The sequence below is a fragment of the Neophocaena asiaeorientalis genome, unplaced genomic scaffold, assembly GCF_003031525.2.
Source record: "Neophocaena asiaeorientalis asiaeorientalis breed wild unplaced genomic scaffold, Neophocaena_asiaeorientalis_V1.1 scaffold229, whole genome shotgun sequence".
Taxonomy (NCBI): Eukaryota; Metazoa; Chordata; class Mammalia; order Artiodactyla; family Phocoenidae; genus Neophocaena; species Neophocaena asiaeorientalis.
The window spans coordinates 2,285,362-2,310,878 of record NW_020174096.1 but is presented as its reverse complement, the minus strand read 5'-3'; the positions used below and the strand labels follow the sequence as shown (position 1 = coordinate 2,310,878).

General features: G+C 40.6%; 1 protein-coding gene across 1 annotated transcript in view; it reads left to right on the top strand.

Moving 5' to 3' along the window:
* Nucleotides 1-18,384, top strand: part of CPLANE1 (ciliogenesis and planar polarity effector complex subunit 1) — a 134,145-nt gene extending 115,761 nt beyond the window's left edge. The window contains exons 53-54 of the mRNA XM_024754652.1: nt 17,183-17,355; nt 17,882-18,384. Coding sequence (XP_024610420.1) covers nt 17,183-17,355; nt 17,882-18,055 — 347 coding nt within the window. The 3' untranslated portion in view covers nt 18,056-18,384. The remainder of the gene's footprint in view (nt 1-17,182; nt 17,356-17,881) is intronic.
* Nucleotides 18,385-25,517: the final 7,133 nt, after the last annotated feature.

Below are 25,517 nucleotides of genomic sequence, written 5' to 3'. Positions count from 1 at the left end.
TTTAAATCATAAATCACTCTTAGAAATGTCAGATACGGATTTCAGTATGAAGAGTGTGGCTAGGTGGTGGTAATGGGCTTAATAAGCACAGTGCTGAACATAAAAACAAGTACTCAGGAAGGTGCTGTGATCACATAGCCATGGAGCACATAGACCCATAAGTTTGGCCCAATTAGCTCTGCTCTGATGGAGAGAGAGGGAAATTATACATCATTATCTCAGTCCCCAACATCTCCCCGAGCCTACCCTTCAACTGCTGTTACTCTCCACAATTTAAAAAACAGTTTCACATTCATCCTCCTATTAGCTGTCTGTAACATCCCTGGTAGATAGGGCAACTCTTATCCCTATCTTACAGCTGAGGAAGCTGAGGTATAGCGAAGCCAAGTGGCCTGCTCAAATCCCCTTAGAACAATAGAAAGAACAGCTAGCAGTTATAGAGAACTTACCTGATGCCAAGCATTGTATTAAGATCTTATGTGCATGATCTCATTTAATCCAGTGAGGTATCTGTGGAATTAAAGAACTAAATTTGATGGGAATAATGATGAAAACACTAATTCATATATACCATAAAAATGATGAGAGATGTGAATTAATCTGTTCCTGTTATTATGCCTCTCTCCACTGCTGTCTCCTTTCTTTGCAGATTCTTCTTTCAGTGTACATCACATCTCTCTTCAGCTGTGTCTAATCTGCTATTTAACTCATTTATCAAGTTTTAATGTCGATGGCTATACCTTCTAGAAATTCTACTTGGTCCTTTCCATACTTTCCCCACTGTATGCATTAAAACCCAAGCCTCCAGTTACTGGGATTAACTTGTCCTAGAAGCATCATCTCCTGTGCTTTTAATTTTATAATCCCAGGCTAGTTTTTTTCTTTCAAAGTTTCTCATTTTAATCTTTTGCTATGATGTTTTCTAATTTAGAATACCCCATAGCTTTTTATTCTTTTCTAAGCAAATATGGAGCAATGTTTATTTTAACAGATAAAATGCCCCAAAATACAATGTTACCCCTAAAAATAGCTGAAATTATATGTACCTTTGTATTGTATTGTGAAGCCTCCAGAGACTCAGGGTTTTGTGTTCTTGAAGTGAGTTATGACCTAGCATGAGGCCTTGCCCATAGAAAGGCAAAGAGAAGTATTTCCTTCATTGTCCAGTGTCCAGCGCCTGAGAGTATGACTCCAGGTTTCTAGCTTGGGTATTTGTCTAGACTGTGGCCTAATAATTGGTCCAGGTTGGGCAAGAGGAGGAGCAGGGTTTTTTCCTAGGGGAGATGGAGCTAATGGACTCAGGGTTACTGTTCAGTTTCAGACTCCTCAGGCAAGACTATAGAGTTATTTGGCAATAAAGAAACAGAGGCGGCATTCACTCTCCTACAGAGAAAGATGCTACTTTAGGGGAAGCTGGGGCACTTGCCCACTAGTTTCCACTCTGGGGTTTCTTCTTGATATATCACTTACCTTTGACCTTAGAAAGCTTTCCCTGGCCATGTTGGGGTAGGAACACCCCACCTGGAGAAGCTTTGCACATGCTCCGTTTCACAGAATTTTTTTCATATTGTATTTTTATCTCAAAATTGGATATCCCAAATAAGTCTAGAGAAATGCACCTTGATCTGAAGCAAAGGAAATTACAAAGCTATCCCTGTGTAAAGCCAGTGATAGCCTCTCGAGGTTTGTAGACACCCCACAGGTAAAAGTTTACCCTAAAATGTAGGCTTACTAACCTTAGTATCAGCCGACTTGGTGATGATCTATCATTCTTTCTAGATGGCGGTAATTATGTTCATTTGACAAAACAAGAGTAGCAAAGATTAGATACCAAATTAATTACAGCGGAGATAGGGGTGGGATTAGTTAATGGTCACAATCTTTGCTAATCTCTTATCATACCTGGAAGACTTGAAGGAACAACTTCAGCACCTCGCCTCCATTGTTTCCATCTCCTCTGGAGGGACAGCTTACCCTTGTAGTCACAATACTGCTTAACTACCTGTTGGTTTCTCTTCTTTTTATCCTCAGTCTCAACCTTTTCTGTTTTACCAGCTGTTTTTTTTTTTAAACACAGTGTGTTCACATGTGCATTCCAATTGTGCATTCATAGATATTTTTTCTTTCACAGTTTTTCAAAAATTGTTCCTTAGTAATATTTACTGAAATAATTATTTTAATATGAAACTTTCAGTCACACCCCAAAATACTCAGTGGTGTCTTTAAATAGCAGAAAAAAAAGTCAGCCCTTTTTCAACTAGAGCACAGTCCTCACATTGGATTCTAAAATGGTGACCACAGGTGCTACAGGATGATGTTAACCTTACTTCTGTTTCAGACCCTTGGGGCTAATCAAAAGAAGAATCCCTAAGCCCTCCTATACCGCCACCCTTCTCCCTGTAATCCAAGAAGCAAGCTATTGGAAAGCTGCTGCCTTGGGGATCCAGATAAATAGACCTGTTTCTCACTTACAGATGTGAAGATTATCCAAAAGAGCCCTCTAAGTACTCTTCTTCCCTCTCCCAAAAGAACAGAAAGTTAACATTAGCTCAGGTTCTGGGCATAGATCATCTCTCTCATCTTGGGCAAATTACATAACCCCCTAAGCCTCACCTTCCTCAAATGCAAAATGGGGACAGTAACTGTTTCCCCACAGGACTTTCACGAAGAGTACTTATTCTGCAGCAGTCTGTTGAGCTCCTGCTACTTACCAGGCGCTGTGTCAGGAACAACGCAGATGGTAGCACAGAAATAAGATACGGGAGACCTTGAAGGTCTCTTTTAGGAGGTGTCATTGGAGTGAAGATGCTGAATGTTGAAGAGGGGGTTGTCATGTAACAATAAGGAAGAACAGTTCCAGGCGGAGAGAAGAGCAAGTTCAAAGCCCTGCTACAGAGGCAACCTTGATAGATTGCCTGGATTGGATTTTACTCTGCATCCAGTGGGACTCCATTGGAGGGAATTAAGCAGGGAGATAATATAATTTACATTTTAGAACATGTGGGAGAAAAAGAACAGAAGGCAGCAGACAAGCACAGAAATATTCCTTGGACTAGGGTTATGATAATAAAAATGGGGGGAAGTCATTCGATTTGGAATGTAGAGCATTTCCTGGAATAGGGCAGAAATTAACAGTTTGATTTTGGACATGTTAATATTGGGATGTTTATTGCATATCCAAGGCAAGGTGTCAAGAAGGCCGTTTGCCCTATGAAGCTAGAGATACAGGTTTGAGAGTTGTCAGCATGTAGGTATTTCCAGCCATTGAACTAGATGAGGTCAGCGAGGGAGGATGTAGATGTGTAAGAAGACCAATGACCAGGTCCTGGGGCTCTCTGGTAATTCAGCGGACTGAATGTAGGTAGCGTGCATAGCCCATAGTAAATGCCAAAATGTGTACTGCTGTTATTTGGGGGCGGGGGGGGGGTGCTTATTTCTTGGAGGTATCCTTAGCATGAGGTTGGTAGAGAGATGAAAGACCAGGTGGCCCAAACTTGAGCACTCTGTTACCTCTTCTTCCCCTCTTCAAGGAGCCACAGGCCTGCTTGTTGGGAGCTGAGTTTACTTCCCATCGTATACCCCACATATACACCCATCTCGGGTGTTTCTTCAGGTCACCCAGTACGGGTAGAATGTGCTGTAATACTGGCTTTGGAACATGAAGTGTGTTAGGTGGGGCCAGCTCCTCCAGGCCTCGTGCAGAGAAGCGCTGTCAATGAGCCGGTGCGCTAAGCTGCCTGTGGGCGCGAGCTGGGATGAATGTTTCTTTTTAGCAAATACTGATATTCAGGAAGGAGGAAGGGGGCCATAATGTGTGGCTACTGCACTTACCTTGATGCCTATGCCCAAAGGTGAATTGTAGCTGTGAAGCGTGAGTGGCGATGCCGAGAACATCACTCCTGTGAAGCTTCCACAAGACTTTCCATAAGAGAGGCAAGGAAGGCCCAGCTCTCTGAGTTCATCCAGCTTTTAACTTGGAACTTCTCCAGAGTTCCATTTTTTTTTTTCTGTGGCCTCTCCTCCCTGGACTCTCTTGTCCTAGAGGTTACTGTTGCTTTTTTTGTTTGTTTTGTTTCTTTTTTATTAGTTATCTATTTTATACATATTAGTGTATATATGTCAATCCCAATCTCCCAATTCATCACACCACCCCACCCCTGCTTTCTCCCCCTGGTGTCCATACGTTTGTTCTCTACATCTGTGTCTCTATTTCTGCCTTGCAAACCAGTTCATCTGTACCATTTTTCAAGGTTCCACATATATGTGTTAATACACGATATTTGTTTTTCTCTTTCTGACTTACTTCCCTCTGTATGACAGTCTCTTGGTCCATCCATGTCTCTACAGATGACCAAATTTCGTTTCTTTTTATGGCTGAGTAACATTCCATTGTATATATGTACCATATCTTCTTTATCTATTCATCTGACGATGGGCATTTAGGTTGCTTCCATGATCCTGGCTATTGTAAATAGCACAGCAATGAACATTGGGGTGCATGTGTCTTTTTGAATTATGGTTTTCTCTGGGTATATGCCCAGTAGTGGGATTGCTGGGTCATATATTAATTCTATATTTAGTTTTTTAAGGAACCTCCATACTCTTCTCCATAGTGGCTGTATCAATTTACATTGCCACCAACTGTGCAAGAGGGTTCCCTTTTCTCCACACCCTCTCCAGCATTTGTTGTTTGTAGATTTTCTGATGATGCCCATTCTAACTGGTGTGAGGTGATACCTCATTGTAGTTTTGATTTGCATTTCTCTAATAATTAGTGATGCTGAGCAGCTTTTCGTGTGCTTCTTGGCCATCTGTATGTCTTCTTTGGAGAAATGTCTGTTTAGGTCTTCTGCCCATTTTTGATTGGGTTGTTTGCTTTTTTAATATTGAGCTGCATGAGCTGTTTATATATTTTGGAGATTAATCCTTTGTCCGCTGATTTGTTTGCAAATGTTTTCTCCCATTCTGAGGTTTGTCTTTTTGTCTTGTTTGTAGTTTCCTTTGCTATACAAAAGCTTTTAAGTTTCATTAGGTCCCATTTGTTTATTTTTGTTTTTATTTCCATTACTGTAGGATGTGGGTCAAAAAAGATCTTGCTGTGATGTATGTCAAAGAGTGTTCTTCCTGTGTTTTCCTCTGACAGCTTTATTGTGTCTGGCCTTATATTTAGGTCTTTAATCCATTTTGAGTTTATTTTTGTGTATGGTGTTAGAGAGTGTTCTAATTTCATTCTTTTACATGTAGCTGCCCAGTTTACCCAGCACCACTTATTGAAGAGGCTGTTTTTTCTCCACTGTGTATATACCCTTGCCTCCTTTGTCATAGATTAGTTGACCATAGGTGCGTGGGTTTATCTCTGGGCTTTCTATCCTGTTCCATTGATCTATATTTCTGTTTTTGTGCCAGTACCATACTGTCTTGATTACTGTAGTTTTGTAGTAGAGTCTGAAGTCAAGGAGTCTCATTCTTGCGTCACCAGGGAAGCCCTGTTTGTGTCATCTTTGATTTCTTTCATCAGTGTCTTATAGTTTTCTGAGTACAGGTCTTTGACCTCCTTAGGTAGGTTTATTCCTAGGTATTTTATTCTTCTTGTTGCAGTGGTGAATGGGGTTGTTTCCTTGATTTCTCTTTCTGATCTTTCATTTTTAGTGTATAGGAATACCAGAGATTTAAGTGCATTAATTTTGTATCCTGCAACTTTACCAAATTCATTGATTAGCTCTAGTAGTTTTCTGGTGGCATCTTTAGGATTATCTATGTATAGTATCATGTCATCTGCAAACAGTGACAGTTTTACTTCTTCTTTTCCAATTTTGTATTCCCTTTATTTCTTTTTCTTCTCTGATTGCCATGGCTAGGACTTCTAAAACTGTTGCATAAGAGTGATGAGAGTGGACATCCTTGTCTTCTTCCTGATCTTAAAGGAAATGCTTTGTTTTTCACCATTGAGAATGATATTTGCTGTGGGTTTGTCATATGGCCTTTATTATGTTGAGGGAGGTTCCCTCTATGCCCACTTTCTGGAGAGTTTTTACCATAAAAGGGTGTTGCATTTTGTCAAAAGTTTTTCTGCATCTATTGAGATGATCATATGCTTTTTATTCTTTAATTTGTTAATATGGTGTATCACATTGATTGATTTGAAGAATCCTTGCATCCCTGGGATAAATCCCACCTGATTATGGTGTATGATCCTTTTGATGTGTTGTTGGATTCTGTTTGCTAGTACTTTGTTGAGGATTTGTGTATCTATATTCTGCAATGATATTGGTCAGTAATTTTCTTTTTTTTGTGATATGTTTGTCTGGTTTGGTATCAGGGTGATGGTAGCTCCATAGAACGAGTTTGGGAATGTTCCTTCCTCTGCAATTTTTTGGAAGAGTTTGAGAAAGATGGGTGTTAGCTCTTGTCTAAATGTTTGATAGAATTCACCTGTGAAGCCATCTGGTCCTGGACTTTTTTTGTTGGAAGATTTTGAATCACAGTTTCAATTTCATTACTTGTGATTGGTCTGTTCATATTTTCTATTTCTTGTTCAGTCTTGTAAGATTATACCTTTGTAAGAATTTGTCCATTTCTTCCAGGTTGTCCATTTTATTGGCATAGAGTTGCTTGTAGTAGTCTCTTAGAATGCTTTGTATTTCTGCAGTCTCTGTTGTAAATTCTCCTTTTTCATTTCTAATTTTATTGATTTGAGTCCTTTCCCTCTTTTCCTTGATGAGTCTGGCTAAACGTTTATCAATTTTGTTTATCTTCTCAAAGAACCAGCTTTTAGTTTTATTGATCTTTGCTATTGTTTTCTTTGTTTCTATTTCTTTTATTTCTGCTCCTGATCTTTATGATTTCTTTCCTTCCACTAACTTTGGGTTTTGTTTGTTCTTCTTTTTCTAGTTCCTTTAGGTGTAAGGTTAAATTGTTTACTTGAGATTTTTCTTATTTCTTGAGATAGGATTGTATTGCTATAAAATTCCTTCTTAGAACTTTGCTTTTGCTGCATCCCATATGTTTTGGATGGTCGTGTTTTCGTTGTCATTTGTCTCTAGGTATTTTTTGATTTCCTCTTTGATTTCTTCACTGATCTCTGGGTTATTTAGTAATGTGTTGTTTAGCCTCCATGTGTTGTTTTTTTTTATGTTTTTCCCCTGTAATTTATTTCTAATCTCATAGCATTGTGGTTGGAAAAGATGCTTGATATGATTTCAGTTTTCTTAAATTTACCAAGGCTTGATTTGTGACCCAAGATGTGGTTGATCCTGTAGAATGTTCCATGTGCACTTGAGAAGAAAGTGTAGGGACTTCCCTGGTGGCACAGTGGTTAAGAATCCGCCTGCCAATGCAGGGGACACAGTTTGATCCCTAGTCCAGGAAAATCCCACATGCCGCACAGCAACTAAGCTTGTGCACTACAACTACTGAGCCCATGAGCCTCAACTGCTGAAGCTCATGTTTCACACCTACTGAAGCCCGTGTGCCTGGAGGCTGTGCTCTGCAACAAAGAGAAGCCACTGCAGTGAGAAGTCTGTGCACCTCAACGAGGAGCAGCCCCCGCTCTCTGAAACTAGACAAAGGCTGCGTGCAGCAACGAAGACCCAACACAGCCAAAAATAAAAAATAAATAAATAAATAAATTTATAAAAAATAAAAAAACGAAAGTGTAATCTGCTGTTTTCGGATGGAATGTCCTATAAGTATCAATTAAATCTGTCTGGTCTATTGTGGCGTTTAAAGCTTGTGTTTCCTTATTTCCTATCTGGATGATCTGTCCATTGGTGTAAGTGAGGTGTTAAAAGTGCCCCACTATTACTGTTACTGTCAATTCCCTCATTTAGAGCTGTTAGCATTTGCCTTATGTATTGAGGTGCTCCTGTGTTGGGTGCACATATATTTATAATTGTATATCTTCTTCCTGGATTGATCCCTTGACCATTATGTACTGTTCTTCCTTTTCTCTTGTACCATTCTTTATTTTAAAGTCTATTTTATCTGATATGAGTATTGCTACTCCAGCTTTCTTTTTGATTTCCATTTACATGGAATATCTTTTTCCATCCCCTCAGTTTCAGTCTGTATGTGTCCCTAGGTCTGAAGTGGGTCTCTTGTAGACAGCATATATATGGGTCTTGTTTTTGTATCCATTCAATGAGCCTCTGTCTTCTGGTTGGAGCATTTAATCCCTTCACCTTTAAGGTAATTATTGATATGTTTGTTCCTAATACCATTTTCTTAATTGTTTTGGGTTTGTTTTTGTAGGTCCTTTTCTTGTGTTTCCCACTTAGAGAAGTTCCTTTAGCATTTGCTGTAGAGCTGTTTTGGTGGTGCTGAATTCTCTTAGCTTTTGCTTGTCTGTAAAGCTTTTGATTTCTCCCTCAAATCTGAATGAGATCCTTGCTGGGTAGCGTAATCTTGGTTGTAGGTTCTTCCCTTTCATCACTTTAAATATATTGTGCCACTCCCTTCTGGCTTGTAGAGTTTCTGCTGAGCAATCATCTGTTAACCTTATGGGAGTACCCTTGTATGTTATTTGTCATTCTTCCCTTGTTGCTTTTAATAATATTTCTTTGTCTCTAATTATTGTCAGTTTGATTACTGTGTGTCTTGGCGTGTTTCTCCTTTGGTTTATCCTGCCTGGGACTCTCTGCAGTTCCTGGACTTGAGTGGATATTTCCTTTCCCATGTTAGGGAACTTCTTGACTATAATCTCTTCAAATATTTTCTCTGGTCCTTTCTCTCTCTCTTCTCCTTCTGGGACCCCTATAATGTGAATGTTGGTGAGTTTAATGTTGTCCCATAGGTCTCTTAGGCTGTCTTTATCTCTTTCATTCTTTTTTCTGTTCCACTACCGTCAATTCCACCATTCTGTCTTCCAGGTCACTTATCCATTCTTCTGTGTCAGTTATTCTGCTATTGATTCCTTCTAGTGTATTTTCATTTCAGTTATTTTATTGTTCATCTCTGTTTGTTTGTTCTTTAGTTCTTCTAGGTGTTTGTTCTTTAATTCTTCTAGGTCTTTGTTAAACATTTCTTGCATCTTCTCGATCTTTGCCTCCATTCTTTGTCCGAGGTCCTGGATAATCTTCACTATCATTATTCTGAATTCTTTTTCTGGAAGGTGGCCTATCTCCACTTCATTTAGTTCTTTTTCTGGTGGTGTTTTATCTTGTTCCTTCATCTGGTACATAGTCCTCTGCCTTTTCATTTTGTCTGACTTTCTGTGAATGTGGTTTTCATTCCACAGGCTGTGGGGTTGTAGTTCTTTTTGCTTCTGTTCTCCGTCCTCTGGTGGATGAGGCTAAGAGGCTTGTGGAAGCTTCCTGATGGGAGGGACTGGTGGTGGGTAGAGCTGGGTGTTGATCTGTTAGGCAGAGATCAGTAAAACTTTAATATGCTTGTCTGCTGATGGGTGGGGCTGAGTTCCCTCCCTGTTGCTTGTCCTGAGGTGACCCAGCACTGGAGCCTACAGGCTCTTTAATGGGGCTAATGGCAGACTCCAGGAGGGCTCATGCCAAGGAATACTTCCCAGAACTTCTGCTGCCAGTGTCCGTATCCTCACGGTGAGCCACAGCTGTCCACCGCCTCTGCAGGAGACCCTCCAACACTAGCAGGTAGGTCTGATTCAGTCTTCTAGGGGGTCACTGCTCCTTCCCCCTGGGTCCTGGTGCACACACTACTTTATGCCCTCCGGGAGTGGAGTCTGTTTCTCTCAGTCCTGTTGAAGTCCTGGAATCAAATCCTGCTAGAATTCAAAAGTCGATTCTCTGGGAATTCCTTCTCCTGTTGCCAGACCCCCAGGTTGGGAAGACTGACGTGGGGCTCAGAACCGTCACTCCAGTGGGTGGACTTCTGTGGTATAGTTGTTCTCCAGTTTGTGAGTTGCCCACCCACAAGTTGTTTGTGATTGCACCTCTCCTACCGTCTCATTGCGCCTTCTCCTTTGTCTCTGGATGTGGGGTATCTTTTTTGGTGAGTTCCACTGTCTTCCTGTCGATGATTGTTCAGCAGTTAGTTGTGATTCCTGTGCTCTTGCAAGAGGGAATGAGCACACGTCCTTCTACTCCGCCATCTTGAACCAATCTCGGTTACCATTACTTTTAAAATCAAAAGCGGTGGCCAGTGGAGATGGAGTCAGGATGGCAGAGAAGAACGTGAGCTCACCTCTTCTTAGGAAAGCATCAAAATAACAACTGCTGAACGACCATAGACGACAAAAAAAAAAACCCACTGGAACCTACCATAAAGAATATCCTACATCCAAAGAAGCCACAGTGAGACAGAAGGAGGGGCACAATTGCAATAAAATCAAATCCCACAAAATTTGGGTGACCCACAAAATGGAAAATAATTATACCACAGAAGCTCTCCCACAACAATGAACGTTCTGAGCCCCATGTCAGGCTCCCCAGCCTGGGGGTCTGGCAACTGGAGTAGGAGCCCCCAGAGAATCTGGCTTTGAAGGCTAGTGGAGTTTGATTGCAGGAATTCCACAAGACTGGGAGAAACAGAAACTCCTCTATTGGAGGGTACACACAAGGTCTTGTGTGCACCAGGACCCAGGGAAAAAAGCAGTGACCTCATAAGAGCCTGGGCCAGAGCTACCTGCTCATATTGGAGCGTCTCCTGCAGAGGTGGTGGTGGGGCAGCTGTGGCTTAGTGCGGTGACAAGACACGGTGGTTCTGGGGAGTACTCTTTGGTGTGAGCACTCCGGGAGGCTGCCATTTTGTCTCCAAGACCTTGCCCCACCCAACAACCTGTAGGCTCCAGTGCTGGGATGCCTCAGGCCAAACAGTCAACAGGGATGGACACAGCCCCACCCCACCCATTAGCAGACAGCTGCTTAAAGTCTTCCTGAGCACATGGCTACCCATGAAACACACCCCTTGATATGGCCCTGCCCACCAGAGGGACAAGACCCAGCTCCACCCACCAGTGGTCAGGAACCAGTCCCTCCCACCAGGAAGCCTGCACAAGCCTCTTAGCATCACCCACCAGGGGGCAGACAGCAGAAGCAAGATCTACCACCCTGCAGCCTACAGAACGGAAACCACATCGCAGAAAGTTAGACAAAATGAGACAGCAGAGGAATATGTCCCAGATGAAGGAACAAAATAAAACCCCAGAAGAACAACTAAGTGAAGTGGAGATGAGCAATCTACATGAAAAAGAATTCAGAGTAATAATAGAAAAGATTATCCAAGTTCTTCAAAAAAGAATGGAGGCACAGATAGAGAAGTTACAAGAAATGTTTAACAAAGACCTACAATAACTAAAGAAGAAACAGAGATGAATACAATAACTGAAATGAAAAATACACTGGAAGGAATCAGTAGCAGAATAACTGAGACAGAAGAATGGACAAGTGAGCCGGAAGACAGAATGGTGGAAATCACTGCTGCAGAATAGAATAAAGAAAAAAGAATGTAAAGAAATGATGAGAGCCTAAGAGACCTTTGGGACAACATTAAATGCACCAACATTCGCATTATAGGGGTCCCAGAAGGAGGAGAGGGAGAAAAAGGACCTGAGAAAATATTTGAAGAGATAATAGCTGAAAACTTCCCTAACATGGGAAGGGAGACAGTCATAGAAGTCCAAGGAAGCCCAGAGAGTCCCAGGCAGGATAAACTCAAGGAGGAACATGCTAAGACACATAGTAATCAAATTGACGAAAATTAAAGACAAAGAAAAAATATTAAAAGCAACAAGGGAAAAGCAACAAATAACATACAAGGGAATTCCCAAAAGGCTGTAAGCTGATTCCTCAGCAGAAAGTATGCAGGCCAGAAGGGAAGTGATGAACGGGAAGAACCTTCAACCAAGAACACTCTATCTAGCAAGGCTCTCACTCAGATTCGATGGAGAAATCAAAAGCTTTACAGACAAGCAAAAGCTAAGAGAATTCAGCGCTACCAGACCAGCTTTGCAACGAATGCTAAAGGAACTTCTCTAGGTGGAAAAGAAAAGGCCACAAATAGAAACAAGAAAATTATGAATAGAAGTGCTAACCAGTAAAGGCAAACATACAGTAAAGGTAGGAAGTCATCCACACACAAGTATGATATCAAAAGCAGCAATCGTGAGGAGAGTACAAATGGAGGATATTGGAAATGAATTTGAAATTAAATGATCAGCAAGTTAAAACTATCCTGTTTATGTCGACTGCTGTATCAAAACCTCTTGGTAATCGCAAACCAAAAATCTACAATAGATATACAAAAAAGAAAAAAGGAATCCAAACACAACATGAAAGGTAGTCAAATCAAAAGAGAACAAAAGAGTAAGCGAAGAAAAAAGACCTACAAAAACAAATCCAAAACAATTAACAAAATGGCAACAAGAACATATCGATAATTACCTTAAACACAAATGGATTAAATGCTCCAACCAAAAGATATAGACTGGCTGAATAGATACAAAAACAAGACCTATACATGTGCTGTCTACAAGAGATGCACTTCAGATCTAGGGACACATACAGACTGAAAGTGAGGGGATGGAAAGTATTACAGGCAAATGGAAATCAAAAGAAAGCTGGAGTAGCAATACTCATATAAGACAAAATTGACTTTAAAATACTGTTTCAAGAGACAGAAGGACACTACATAATGATCAAGGGATCAATCCAGGAAGAAGATATAACGATCTTATATGCACCCAACATAGAAGCACCTCAGTATATAAGGCAAATGCTAACAGCCATAAAAAGAGAAATCAACAGTAACACAATAGTGTGGGACTTTTAACACCCCACTTTCATCAGTGGACAGATCATCCAGACCTAAAGTTAGTAGGGAAACAGAGGCCTTAAATGACACATTAGACCAGATGGATGTAATTGATGATATTTATAGAGCATTCCATCCAAAAGCAGCAGAATACACATTCTTAAGTGCACGTGGAACATTCTCTAGGATTGGTCACATGCTGGGCCACAAAGCGAGCCTCGGTAAATTTAAGAAAACTGAAATCATGTCAACCATCTTTTCTGACCCCAATGCTATGAGATTAGAATCAACTATGAAAAAACTGTAAAAAACACAAACATGTGGAAGCTAAACAATATAATAGTAAATAACATGGATCACTGAAGAAATCAAAGAGGAAATCAAAAAATACCTGGAGACAAAAGACAGTGAAAGCACCATGATCCAAAACCTATGGGACACAGTTCTGAGAGGGAAGTTTATAGCAATACAATCTTACCTCAGGAACAAGAAAAATGTCAAGTAAACAACCTAACCTTACACCTAAAGCAACTAGAGAAAGAAGAACGAACAAAACCCAAAGTTAGTAGAAGGAAAGAAATCATAAAAATCAGAGCAGAAATAAATAGAAACAAAGAAAGCAATAGCAAAGATCAATGAAACCAAAAGCTTGTTCTTGAGAAGATAAACAAAATTGATAAATCTTTAGCCAGACAGACTCATCAAGAAAAAAAGAGAGAGGGCTCAAATCAATAAAATTAGAAATGAAAAAAGTTACAGCAGACACCACAGAAATACAGAGGGACTACTACAAGCAATTCTATGCCAATAAAATGCCCAACCTGGAAAAAATGGACAAATTCTTAGGTACAATCTCCCAAAACTGAACCAGGAAGAAATGGAAATATGAAAACCAAATACAAGCACTGAAATTGAAACAGCAGTTAAAAAACTTGCAGCACACAAAAGTCCAGGACCAAATGGCTTCACAGGTGAATTCTATCAAACAATAAAAGAAGAGTTAACACCTATTCTTCTGAAACTATTCCAAAAAATTGTAGATGAAGAAATACTCCCAAACTGATTCTATGAGGCCATTGTCACCCTGATACCAAAACTAGACAAAGATACCACTCACACACACAACGAAAATTACAGGCCAATATCACTGATGAATATAGATGCAAAAATCCTGAACAGAATACTAGCAAATGAAATCCAGGGACTTCCCTGGTGATCCGGTGGTTAAGAATCCGCCTTCCAGTGCAGGGGACACAGGTTCAATCTCTGGTCAGGGAACTAAGATCCCACATGCCACAGGGCAAGTAAGCGCACTCATGGTGACTACTGAGCCCGTGTGCTCTAGAGCCCACATGCCACTAGTGAGCCCTGTGCCACCACTACCAAGTCCTTGCACTCTAGAGCCCACGCACCACAACTAGAGAGCCCATGCCCTGCAACTTCTGAGCCTGTACGTTCTGGGCCCATACGCTGCAACTAGTGAGCCTGTGCACCACAGCTACTGAGCCAACACTCTCTGGAGCCCATGCACCACAACTAGAGAGAAGCCTGCACAGCACAATGAAGAGCCCGCACACCACAAAGATCCTGCATGCTGCAGTGAAGATTCCACCTGCTGCAACTAAGACCCAATGCAGCCAAATAAAACAAAAAACAAACGAAAAACCTCAAATCCAACAGTACATTAAAAGGATCATACACCATGGTCAAGTGGGATTTTTTTCAAAAGATGCAAGGATTTTTCAGTATCTGCAAATCAGTGTGCTACACCATATCAACAAATTGAAGATTAAAAACCATATGATCATCTCAATAGATGCAGAAAAAGCTTTTGATAGGGCTTCCCTGGTGGCACAGTGGTTGAGAGTCTGCCTGCCGATGCAGGGGACACAGGTTCGTGCCCCGGTCCGGGAAGATCCCACATGCCACGGAGCAGCTGGGCCCATGAGCCATGGCTGCTGAGCCTGCGCATCCGGAGCCTGTGCTCCGCAACGGGAGAGGCCGCAACAGTGAGAGGCCCGCGTATGGCAAAAAAAAACACAAAAAACAAAAAACTTTGGACAAAATTCAACACCCATTTATGATAAAAACTCTCCAGACAGTGGGCATTGAGGGAACATACCTCAACATAATAAAGGCCATATATGACAAACCCACAGCTAACATCACACAAAATTGTGAAAAGCTGAAAGCATTTCCTCTAAGATCAGGAACAAGACAAGGATGTCTACTCTCACCACTTTTATTCAACATAGTTTTGGAAGTTCTAGCAATCAGAGAAGAAAAGGAAAAGGAATGCAAATTGGAAAAGAAAACTGTCACTGTTTGCAGATGACATGATTACTATACATACAAAATCCTAAAGATGCTACCAGGAAACTACTAGAGCTTATCAATGAATTTGGTAAAGTTGCAGGATACAAAATTAATGCACAGAAATCTCTGGCATTCCTATACACTAGCAATGAAAAATCAGAGAAATCAAGGAAACAATCCCATTTACCATCACATCAAAAAGAATAAAATACCTAGGAATAAACCTACCTGTGGAGGCAAAAAGATCTGTACTATGAAAACTATAAGATGCCGATGAAAGGAAAGCAAAGGTGATGCAAATAGTTGGAAAGATATACCATGTTCTTGGAAGAATCAATATTGTCAAAATGACTGTACTACACAAGATAATCTACAGATTCAATGCAATCCCTATCAAATTACCAATGGCATTTTTCACAGAACTAGAACAGAAAATTTTACAGTTTGTATGGAAACACAAAAATGACCCCCAACAGCCAAAGAAATCTTGAGAAAGCAAAACAGAGTTGGAGTAATCAGGCTCCCTGACTTCAGACTGAATGACAAAGCTACAGTAATCAAAACAGTATGGTACTGGCACAAAATCAGAAATACAGATCAATGGAACAGTATAGAAAATCCAGAGGTAAACCCACACACCTATGGTCAATTAATCTATGACATAGGTGGCAAGACTATACAGTGAAGAAAAGACAATCTCTTCAATAAATGATGCTGGGAAAACTGGACAGCTACATGTAAAAAAATGAAATTAGAACACTCCCTAACACCATACACAAAAATAAACTCAAAATGGATTAAAGACCTAAATTAAAACTAGATACTATAAAACTCTTAGAGGAAAACATAGGCAGAACACTCTTTGAGGTAAATCACAGTAATATCTTTTTGATCCGTCTCCTAGAGTAATGGAAATAAAAACAAAAATAAACCAATGGGACCTCATTAAACTCAAAAACTTGCACAGCAAAAGAAACCATAAACAAAACAAAAAGACAACCCATGGAATAGGAGAAAATTTTTGCAAACAATGTGACCAACAAGGGATTAATCTCCAAAATTTACAAATAGCTCATGCAGCTCATCGATATCAAAATAAAAAAAAACCCAATCAAAAAGTGGGCAGAAGACCTAAATAGACATTCCTCCAAAGAAGATATACAGATGGCCAAGAGGCACATGAAAAGATGCTCAACATTGCTAATTACTAGAAAATTGCAAATCAAAACTACAATGAGATATCATCCCACACCAGTGAAAATGGCCATTGTCAAAAAGTCTACAAACAATAAATGCTGGAGAGGGTGTGGAGAAAAGGAATGTTGGTGGGAATATAAATTCGTATATCCACTATGGAGAACAGTATGGAGGTTACTAAAAAATCTAAAAATAGAGCTACGATATGATCCAGCAATCCCACTCCTGGGTATATATCTGGAGAAAACCACGGTTCAAAAGGATACGTGTACCATAAAAAAAAAAAAAAAAAAAAAACAACCCAATGAAATAATGCCATTTGCAGCAACATGGATGGACCTGGAGATTATCATACTGAGCAAAGTACATCAGACAGAGAAAGACAAATATCATGAGATAGCGCTTATATGTGGAACCTAAAAAAAATGATACAAATGAACTTACTTACAAAACAGACTCACGGACTTAGAGAACGAACTTATGGTTACCAGGGGAGAAGGGTGGGGTGGAGGGATAGATTGGGAGTTTGGGATTGACATATACACGCTTGCTATATTTAAAATAGATAACCAACAAGGACCTACTATAGCACAGGGAACTCTGCTGAATATTCTGTCATAACCTAAATGGGGAAAGAACTTGAAAAAGAATAGATACACGTATATGTATAACTAAATCACTTTGCTGTACACCTGAAACTAACAACATTTTTAATCAGCTGTACTCCAATATAAAATAAAAACAAAAAAGGTGGCCAGAATTCAATTTCCTTCTCTCACACAGACAGAATAGGAATTGCTAGAACCCTAAAGCCAACCATATCCAGACCTTGTGATTTAAATATTAGGTAAGGTGTGACTGCCTTGGGTTTGATTATAAAAGGCACTGTAAGTAACAAACTTATAAATGAATCAGTCCTAACGTATGCATTGTTCTTTTCCCTTGAAAGGGTCTAATGCTCCCTGTCTGCGGTGTACAGAAAATCACACAAGTGCTGGTCTTGCCCCTCAAACCAAGGAGGTATGTTTAGAGTATGAGAGAGAGGAGACTGTGGTGAGCCCCTGGATGGTACCTTCAGACATCCGTGCGATTCTGTATGAGAGTCACAGTTCCCTTCTACAGGTACACGTTCCAGGTTCCAGTTTGCCTAGTGGTTCCCTGGGTTCTTTAGGTTTTTTCGTTGTTTATTTATTTATTTATTTAGTGGGATGCAGACATACTGAAAGATTATTAGGTCAGTTTGAAGTAGCGATTCAAAGCATCTACACTTTTGGCTTAGTACTCCAGCATTTATCATGCAGAATTTTCCTTGACTGTGTATTTTCTTTTTAACCTAAAAAAAAAAAAAAAAAAAGACTCAAAAAACAAGACACAACAACAAAAATGTAAGAACAGACCATTGTACTATAGATATAAAAATCTATTCTGTCCACTCTTCAGACCTGGTGCCAGCATCTTGTGTCAGGTGATGTTCATTCAGCCCATTGCCAATCTAGATGTGCTGGGCAACCACAGCCCTGGTTCCCTTCATATTTCCTTCAGTGTTTGGTGGATGAGCAGCTCTAGAATCTTTGGAAAATTTAGTTCATGTTCCATTTATTTTTTCTCAGGCTAGGACAACAACTTACTGTCTTTCTCAATTTGATAGGACTCATCACCAACTGAAGAAAAGCCAGAGCCTCCTTTTGGGGTGGGTGGCACGGACAGCTTGTCTGAGAGCACGGGCAGCATCCTCAGCAAGCTTGACTGGGATGCCGTCGAAGATATGGTGGCCGGTGTGGAGGACAAGAGCCCGTCTGTCCACTGGGCCCTGGACCCGTGAGACCTGAATGTCACTCTGCTTCCACGCAAAGGCCAGCAACTCAGTGTTGTAGTTCTGAAAGATTTGTGGGTTTAAGGGAGAGAAGCAATGAAAGAAGCAATGTGAATTTACCACCTGCAGGCATATTATTACCTGGATTAGACGTTTTAAGAGGAAAAATAAACATTTCTCAATAAGTTTGCCTTCGAGGGAGAGGGGTTAACTATAGATGTGTTATATGTTTTTGCATTTGACTTATTATCTTTAGGTATAATTTTTTAAATGATGAAATAAACAGTACCTTTCAAGCCAAGCTTGTATAATATTTAAGCTTCTTTCAATAAAAACCTTCTGTCTTGCCTCATCCTTTACCCCCTGAGTTTTTTTTTTTTTTTTTTTTTTTTTTTTTGCAGTACGCGGGCCTCTCACTGTTGTGGCCTCTCCCGTTGTGAAGCGCAGGCTCCAGACGCACAGGCCCAGCGGCCATGGCTCACGGGCCCACCCGCTCCGCGGCATGTGGGATCCTCCCGGACCCGGGGCACGAACCCGTGTCCCCTGCATCGGCAGGTGGACTCTCAACCACTGCACCACCAGGGAAGCCCAACCCCCTGAGTTTTAAGAAACAACCTTAGCTGGGTAAACTTGACAGGGAAAAAAAATGCTTTCACTGAGGTGAAGAAAATCACACTCTCACTAGAGATGCTCAATAATGAACTCCATTTTAAAAGATATCCTAAAATTGGGTAGGACTTGGCTGTGGGGTGAAAAGGAACCAGCCACCTTCCACTAATCCTGAACTTCTAAATAAAACATGTTCCACATGGGCCAGGTCTTCTGTCCTCTGCCCTGTATCGTGAAAAGCCTTGGAGGAAGAAAGAGTTGGATACTTTGGGTGCCTTGCAGAGTATGGCCACTGCTACTACCCTGCACTTTGATCTCTGCCTTGTCAGCTCAATGGGACCACTGTGGTCTGCTTGGACATAGCTCGTTATGCTGGAGTTGGGATAATACCCTTAAAGCAGAGAGCCAAGCATTTATGAGACTTACCTCATGAGCTTCCCTTCCCTCGGGGATCACTGTCTCGCACTGCATGCTGCTGTCCAGTGTCTAAAAGCAGTTGCCTCACATTCTTTGTCCAATTTTATGGTTAAGGCATGCAGACTAGTCACGTGCCAGTTACTCTGTCATAGCTGCAAGTGGAAGTCTTTTCTTGGTCTCAGTCAATTTTACATCCGTACAGCAAACCTGAAAATAAAGACTGAAGGAGGGTAGAGCATGTCAGCAGAAGACTGATGGTCCTAGGCAGCCTCCAGCCTCTAGCTTGACTATGTTCTCTTAGTCTTCAAAAAACTGCAGTACGACAGTTTTGTAGCATGCCTGACAGAGGAAACATCCTTACAAGGAAGGGTCTAGACTGCATGCCTTCCAAACAAACAAGGGTTAAAAGAAGCAGTTTCCATATCTAGATTTCAGGCACTTACCATGCTTGGGAATACCTCCAGTTATCAAAAGGATTCCCCAATTTCTCAAAACAATATTATTTTGCTCACATTTTTATTAGAAAATATACAGCATTTAGTATCATGTATATCTAAACCAAAGCCACATCTCAGTGTCCTGTTCTTAATTCTGGCTGAGTTTGGAATCTGTTAGCAAAGGAAGCTCAAACACAAAGCTTCCAAGAAATTATATCCATGGGCCTGGCTTAAAAACACCAACTTCAGCCTTTCTTTCCTACTTCAGCTCCTACTGTTTCTAGCTTATAGTATATGCTCAAGTGTTTGATGAATTCACGAAAAGCCATTACAGCTTATACCCTTTTCTGTTTCTCAGCAATTCAAATAATTATGTACCATGCTTTGTGTCCTGTTTAGCTTTTCTATAAGAAATCAAACCTTGGATCTTCTTAGGAAATCTGAGAGAAAGGAATTTTGTAGAAGTCACATTGGTAGCCCTCCAGAACTCGTTTCCTTTAAGCATTGCTTATACCCTGACCATTCATGTGTGTTCAGCATTTGGACTGTGACTGTATGTCATTAAGGTGACCCTAGTGGAAACGAATGCTTTCATTTTTTCATACAAATACTGAATCTGGGGAACATCTGAGAGGAAAGAATCCTTGTTAGTTAAGGTTGGTGTGTAGGTTAGGAATGAATCTATATATATATGGGGCCTAGGGCCAACTTCCAAGGCAGGAGTTGCCTAGTTGAAGGGAAGAATTTTATGTAGGATTTTTAAAAACTGATACTAATTTAAAAAAGTATTTAAAATATATTCAAAGTCAGTAAAGGTAAAAAGCTGATTAACCAGCGTTAAGAATTTTAAAATGATGAACTGTTTTACCGTTTGATAAATTAATTTTATTCCTTCTAAGACCTAAGTGAAAGGATAATAAAAGAATTTTTAAATGTATAAATCAACACAAACGAAGAGAACTGGAGAGGAGATATCACTGGAGGAGAGAAGTCACAGGAGGTGTAAGAGGGTGAGGAGGCCATAATAGAATTGGGGCAGAGGAGCATGGTGATGAACAGTGAATGTAAGACTCAGAGCTGGCAAGCACAGAAAGGGACCCAGTGAGACAATCACGGTGTAAGTCTTAGAACAGTTGCAACTCCTCATCCCTGTATCCCTTGTGCAAAGAGCTCCCAGTAGCTATGCCCGAGGCAGGAGTCCAACTTCCCACCTGATTACTTTAGAGCAGAGATCAGCAAATCTGGCCTGCTTTCTGTTCTTGTAAATAAAGTTTTACTGAAAGACAACCTGCCCATCCATTCACATGATATCTACGCTGCTTTTGCTTGTCAGTGGCAGAGTTGCATAGTTGCTACACAGACCATGTGACTTGCAAAGCCTAAAATACTTATTTTCTGACTCTTTAGAGAAAGTTTGCCAACCACTGCTCTAGAGTGGAGCTCACCAGATGAAATCCACCTCTAAACCTTCAGAGCTTCAATAAGCTTTCTAGTGCCTTTGCTCAAAAACCTGAATGGACAGTGAGGCATCACTTGACACAAAGAGAAAGCCCTTTTCATGAAAGGGAGAGTCAAAATTAAATGAGCAAAACAACAACAAAAAGATCATGCAAGAAATAGAACAAGTGGTTTTTTAAAGCTACCAAACTGGAAGGCTCAGGCAACGACAGAGGAAGCCCTATTCTCACATCTCTGTTAATAAAGAAGACATATCTCTTATTGGTGAGTGGCAAGAGTTCAACATCAATTGATTCCCATTTTAAAAACGAGTATACATGCATTCACCAAGTATATGTGTGGTCTCTTTGTCCCTACTTCTGGCTTTTGACGAGTGAGGGGCAGCTACTTCAGGACTACAAGTAGATTAAATGTTTGCGTTGCAGAGCACTCCACCAGCAGATGGATGGGTGTCTAGATTTGGGGCAAATGGCAGCAAGCTGGACTGCAAGTCCAGGCTACAATATGTTCTCTACACTGGCTCTACTGACAATAAAGCTGTTAGTTTTATCTGTATCTGACTTCAGTTTATAATTCTAATCAGAATTCCAAGGAGTGAGGAATGGGATTTATCAGCCTCCTTAACTCTGAACACGTGAAGCATTGGCTGTGGCTTGAGCTCAGGCCTCCAAATGGCAAGAATGCTACTTTTTAATCTGACAGATAGATAAATATGAGATGTTGCATTCATAAAATAAAACAAGTTACTGTATGAAAGGAGCAATCAGAGAACAAGAAGAAACTCTTTGAAATTTAAAATATAGTTGAAATAAAAATTTTAATAGCAGAGTTAGAAGATAAAGTCAAACTCTCAAAGATAGACTCAAAAGACCAAAAAAAAAAAAAAAAAAAAAAAAAAAAAAAAAAAAAAAAAAAAAAAGAAGAAAAAACGTAACTGAGGAGATCAGTCCAGGAAGAATAATATCGTGACTAACAGAAATTACAGAGAGGGGCTTCCCTGGTGGTGCAGTGGTTAAGAATCCGCCTGCCAATTCAGGGGACACGGGTTCGATCCCTGGTCCGGGAAGATCCCACATGCCGCGGAGCAGCTAAGCACATGCACCACAACTACTGAGTCTACGCTCTACAGCCTGCAAGCCACAACTACTGAGTCCATGTGCCACAACTACTGAAGCCCGTCCACCTAGAGCCCATGCTCCGCCCGTCCACCTAGAGCCCATGCTCCACAAGAGAAACCACCGCAATGAGAAGCCCACGCACCACAACGAAGAGTAGCTCCTGCCTGCTGCAACTAGAGAAAGCCTGCACACAGCAACGAAGACCCAACACAGCCAATAAATAAATAAATAATTAATTAATTAAAAAAAAGAAATTATAGAGAGAAGAAACCAAGGGGAAGAAATTAACAAAGAAAATTCTCCATAGCTAAGAACACAGATCAGAAGTCTATAACATGCCCTGTAGAATGAATTTCACAAAGAGATCCACTAAGAAACACCATAGTGAAATTTTACAATATGAGAAATAGAGAAAATATCCTAAGTTCCTAGAGTGGGAAAGCACAAGTCATAAACAAAGGAATAATCGTCAATATGGTAGCAGCCCTCTTAACAGCAACAACACAGGCTAGATTATGGTGAAAATACTTTCAAAGGGAAAAATTTCAATTTAGAATTCTAGACTCAGCTATCAACCATGAGGTGAGAATAATGACATTTTCAGACATCTAATGATTCGAAAATTTTGTCCTTATGTGTCCATTCTTAGGAAACTACTGCAGGATATGCTCAAGCAAACTGAACATTTTTAAGCAAAAAGGAGGAAGTTTTGGGTTCCAGACATGGGTTCTGGATCCTACCAGAAGAGGGATAGAAAAAGTCTGGTAGAACACCTTTGCAGCAGTCCTGAAAAATCGGTCCAGATTGGTGCAAAAGTAAGAACAGCTCCAGGAAGGAGTTTCTTGATGGAGGAATGCAAGAGGGGCAGGGGGGGAGAAAACTCAAACAAATGAATGATATGAAAGAAATCTGTAATTCTTTTGGAGCTCTATGTGGAAATTATATAAGTGAAAAAGCAAAGCAATTTCACTAAAGGGAAAACAAGAATATACAATAAAGGAAATGTATTCATAGTAAACTTAGCTCTGATTGAACAATATTTACATAGTTTTATATTACATAAATTCCTATTAAATATACTGATATCCATACTGGGAGGAGAGGGAAAGACTATAAGAGCCAAGTCTTTATCATAAAAAAGTCAATAGGGGACTTCCCTGGTGGTCCAGTGGTAAAGAATCCACCTTCCAATTCAGGGGACGCGGGTTCGATCCCTGGTCGGGGAACTAAGATCCCACATGCCGCGGGGCAACTAAGCCCCTAGAGCCTGCATGCCACAGCTAGAGAGAAGCCTGCACGCTGCAACAAAAGATCCCACATGCCTCAACAAAGATCCCGTGTGCCGCAAAAATAAACTAAAATAAGTCAATAGATGATAATATAATTCAATATCTAAGTTCCAGAGTTAATAAATTGCAACAGTACATTCTTTAGAAATATGCATGTTAGCTACCCAAGGAAATCAGAGTGGTTGCCTGTAATTATATTAAAAGCCTGTCTCATTAAAATCTATCTTGGAATTACTCTGAACTGTATAAAAAGCAGGATTTTAAAGATTCAGTTGACAGTTTTAAGCTATCCAAGACTATTTTTCTCTTTTTTGGTTCCTTTCCTTACTTCAAATCATGGTTATTCCTCATGGGCTGTCCTCCAGATGAATCAGGGGTAAGTCATGTTGTCTTTTGTGTGATATCTACCCAGGAATACTTGTCTCACTCATCAAAACTTACTAAGGAAATTCACACCTGTTCTCTCCTCGTTACAATTTAATTTTTAATTGTTGGCCATTATTTTAGCCTACCAAAGCTATGTGACCAACTTAAATAAACATCCTAACCACTTCTACAAATAAGGCTACTTCTCTCCTTCTACCACCACCACCCCAGCCAGAGTTATCATCATCACCTTCCACAGGGCGTTACCGGTCCCCCTCATATCATTGTCAGTGCTCTTTAAAAAATGCAAATCTGGACTTCCCTGGTGGTGCAGTGGTTAAGAATCCGCCTGCCAATGCAGGGGACACGGGTTCAATCCCTGGTCTGGGAAGATCCCACAGGCCACAGAGCGACTGAGCCCGTGCGCCACAACTACAGAGCCTGCGCTCTAGAGCCTGCGAGCCACACAACTGCTGAGCCCATGCGCCACAACTACTGAAGCCCATGCACCCTAGAGCCTGTGCACCACAACTACTGAGCCTGCATGCTGCAACCACTGAAGCCCACGTGCCTAGAGCCTGGGTTCCGCAACAAGAGAAGCCAGCGCAATGAGAAAACCTCGTACAGCACCAAAGAGTAGCCCCCGCTCTCCACAACTAGAGAAAGCCCGTGCACAGCAATGAAGACCCAATAAAGCCAAAATAAAATAAAATAAATTTAAAAATAAATAATTAAAAATGCAAATCTGACTTCACAAAAGCAAATCCCTGTTCCACTTCCCACCTATCTTAATTTCTTAATGGCTCCCCATTGCTCATAGGACATCCTTAACATGGCCTACAAAAGCGTGATTTGGCCCATCTATTTCATCAGCTTCATCATTACTCTTTTTTTCTCTGCCATTCACAGGAACTGCAAAGTTTTAAGCAATATGCGCTTTTCTTCAGGCCCTTTGCATATGCCTTGTCATCAACTTGGGATTCTTCTTGCATCCCCTTCTTTCATCTAATTATTTTCCCTCAGACTTTATAGAGTTCAACCATCATGTCCCTAAGGAATGAACTGCTGGGAATGAAAAAAAAAAGAGAAGTTCTCCCTTTTATCAGTGGTTCAACCAACATTATTTGGTATCTATTATATATATTACATGTCAGGCTTTATCCGAGGATTAGTTTCACTTGGAGAAGGAAGCCTTTCTTGTCTCCCCCAACCCTCCAGACTATTTTAGTGCTACATACTCTCATGATTTCTGTTACTTTTCCTTTTAAGCACTCATTTCAACTGTAACTTAATAACTATAATTGTGTACTTTGTGGTTAATTTCCTATCTCTTCCACTAGAAACACAAGCTTGTTGCCAGTGGGTCCAGCACAGTTTGTTGCTGATAGCATGCACTCAGCAAATACTTGTAAAATAACTGAATTTGCAAAAACTAAAAGTAATGAACCAGTGTCAATACCAAGTGATCTCCAAGACAAACAGTATGACAGGAAAAAAAAGAGGTAGAATCCAATGCTTTAAGCTCAGGAAAGGAGTGCAGAATGTAGCCTGTGATTCCTTCATCTCTGCAGTACCAAACTCCACCTGTTCACTTGATCCATTCATTCCTACGGTCACGTTCCCTACCTGGTTTCCAGAACCACTCTACCTCAGAACTCCCACAGTCCTCTGACTTTATCACTCCACTACTCCACTTCCGCCACTCTCATTCTACTTGCTCTCCCACTTCATGGAGACCTCTGAACTTTGATCCTTCCATTTTCTCTCAATCCAGCTC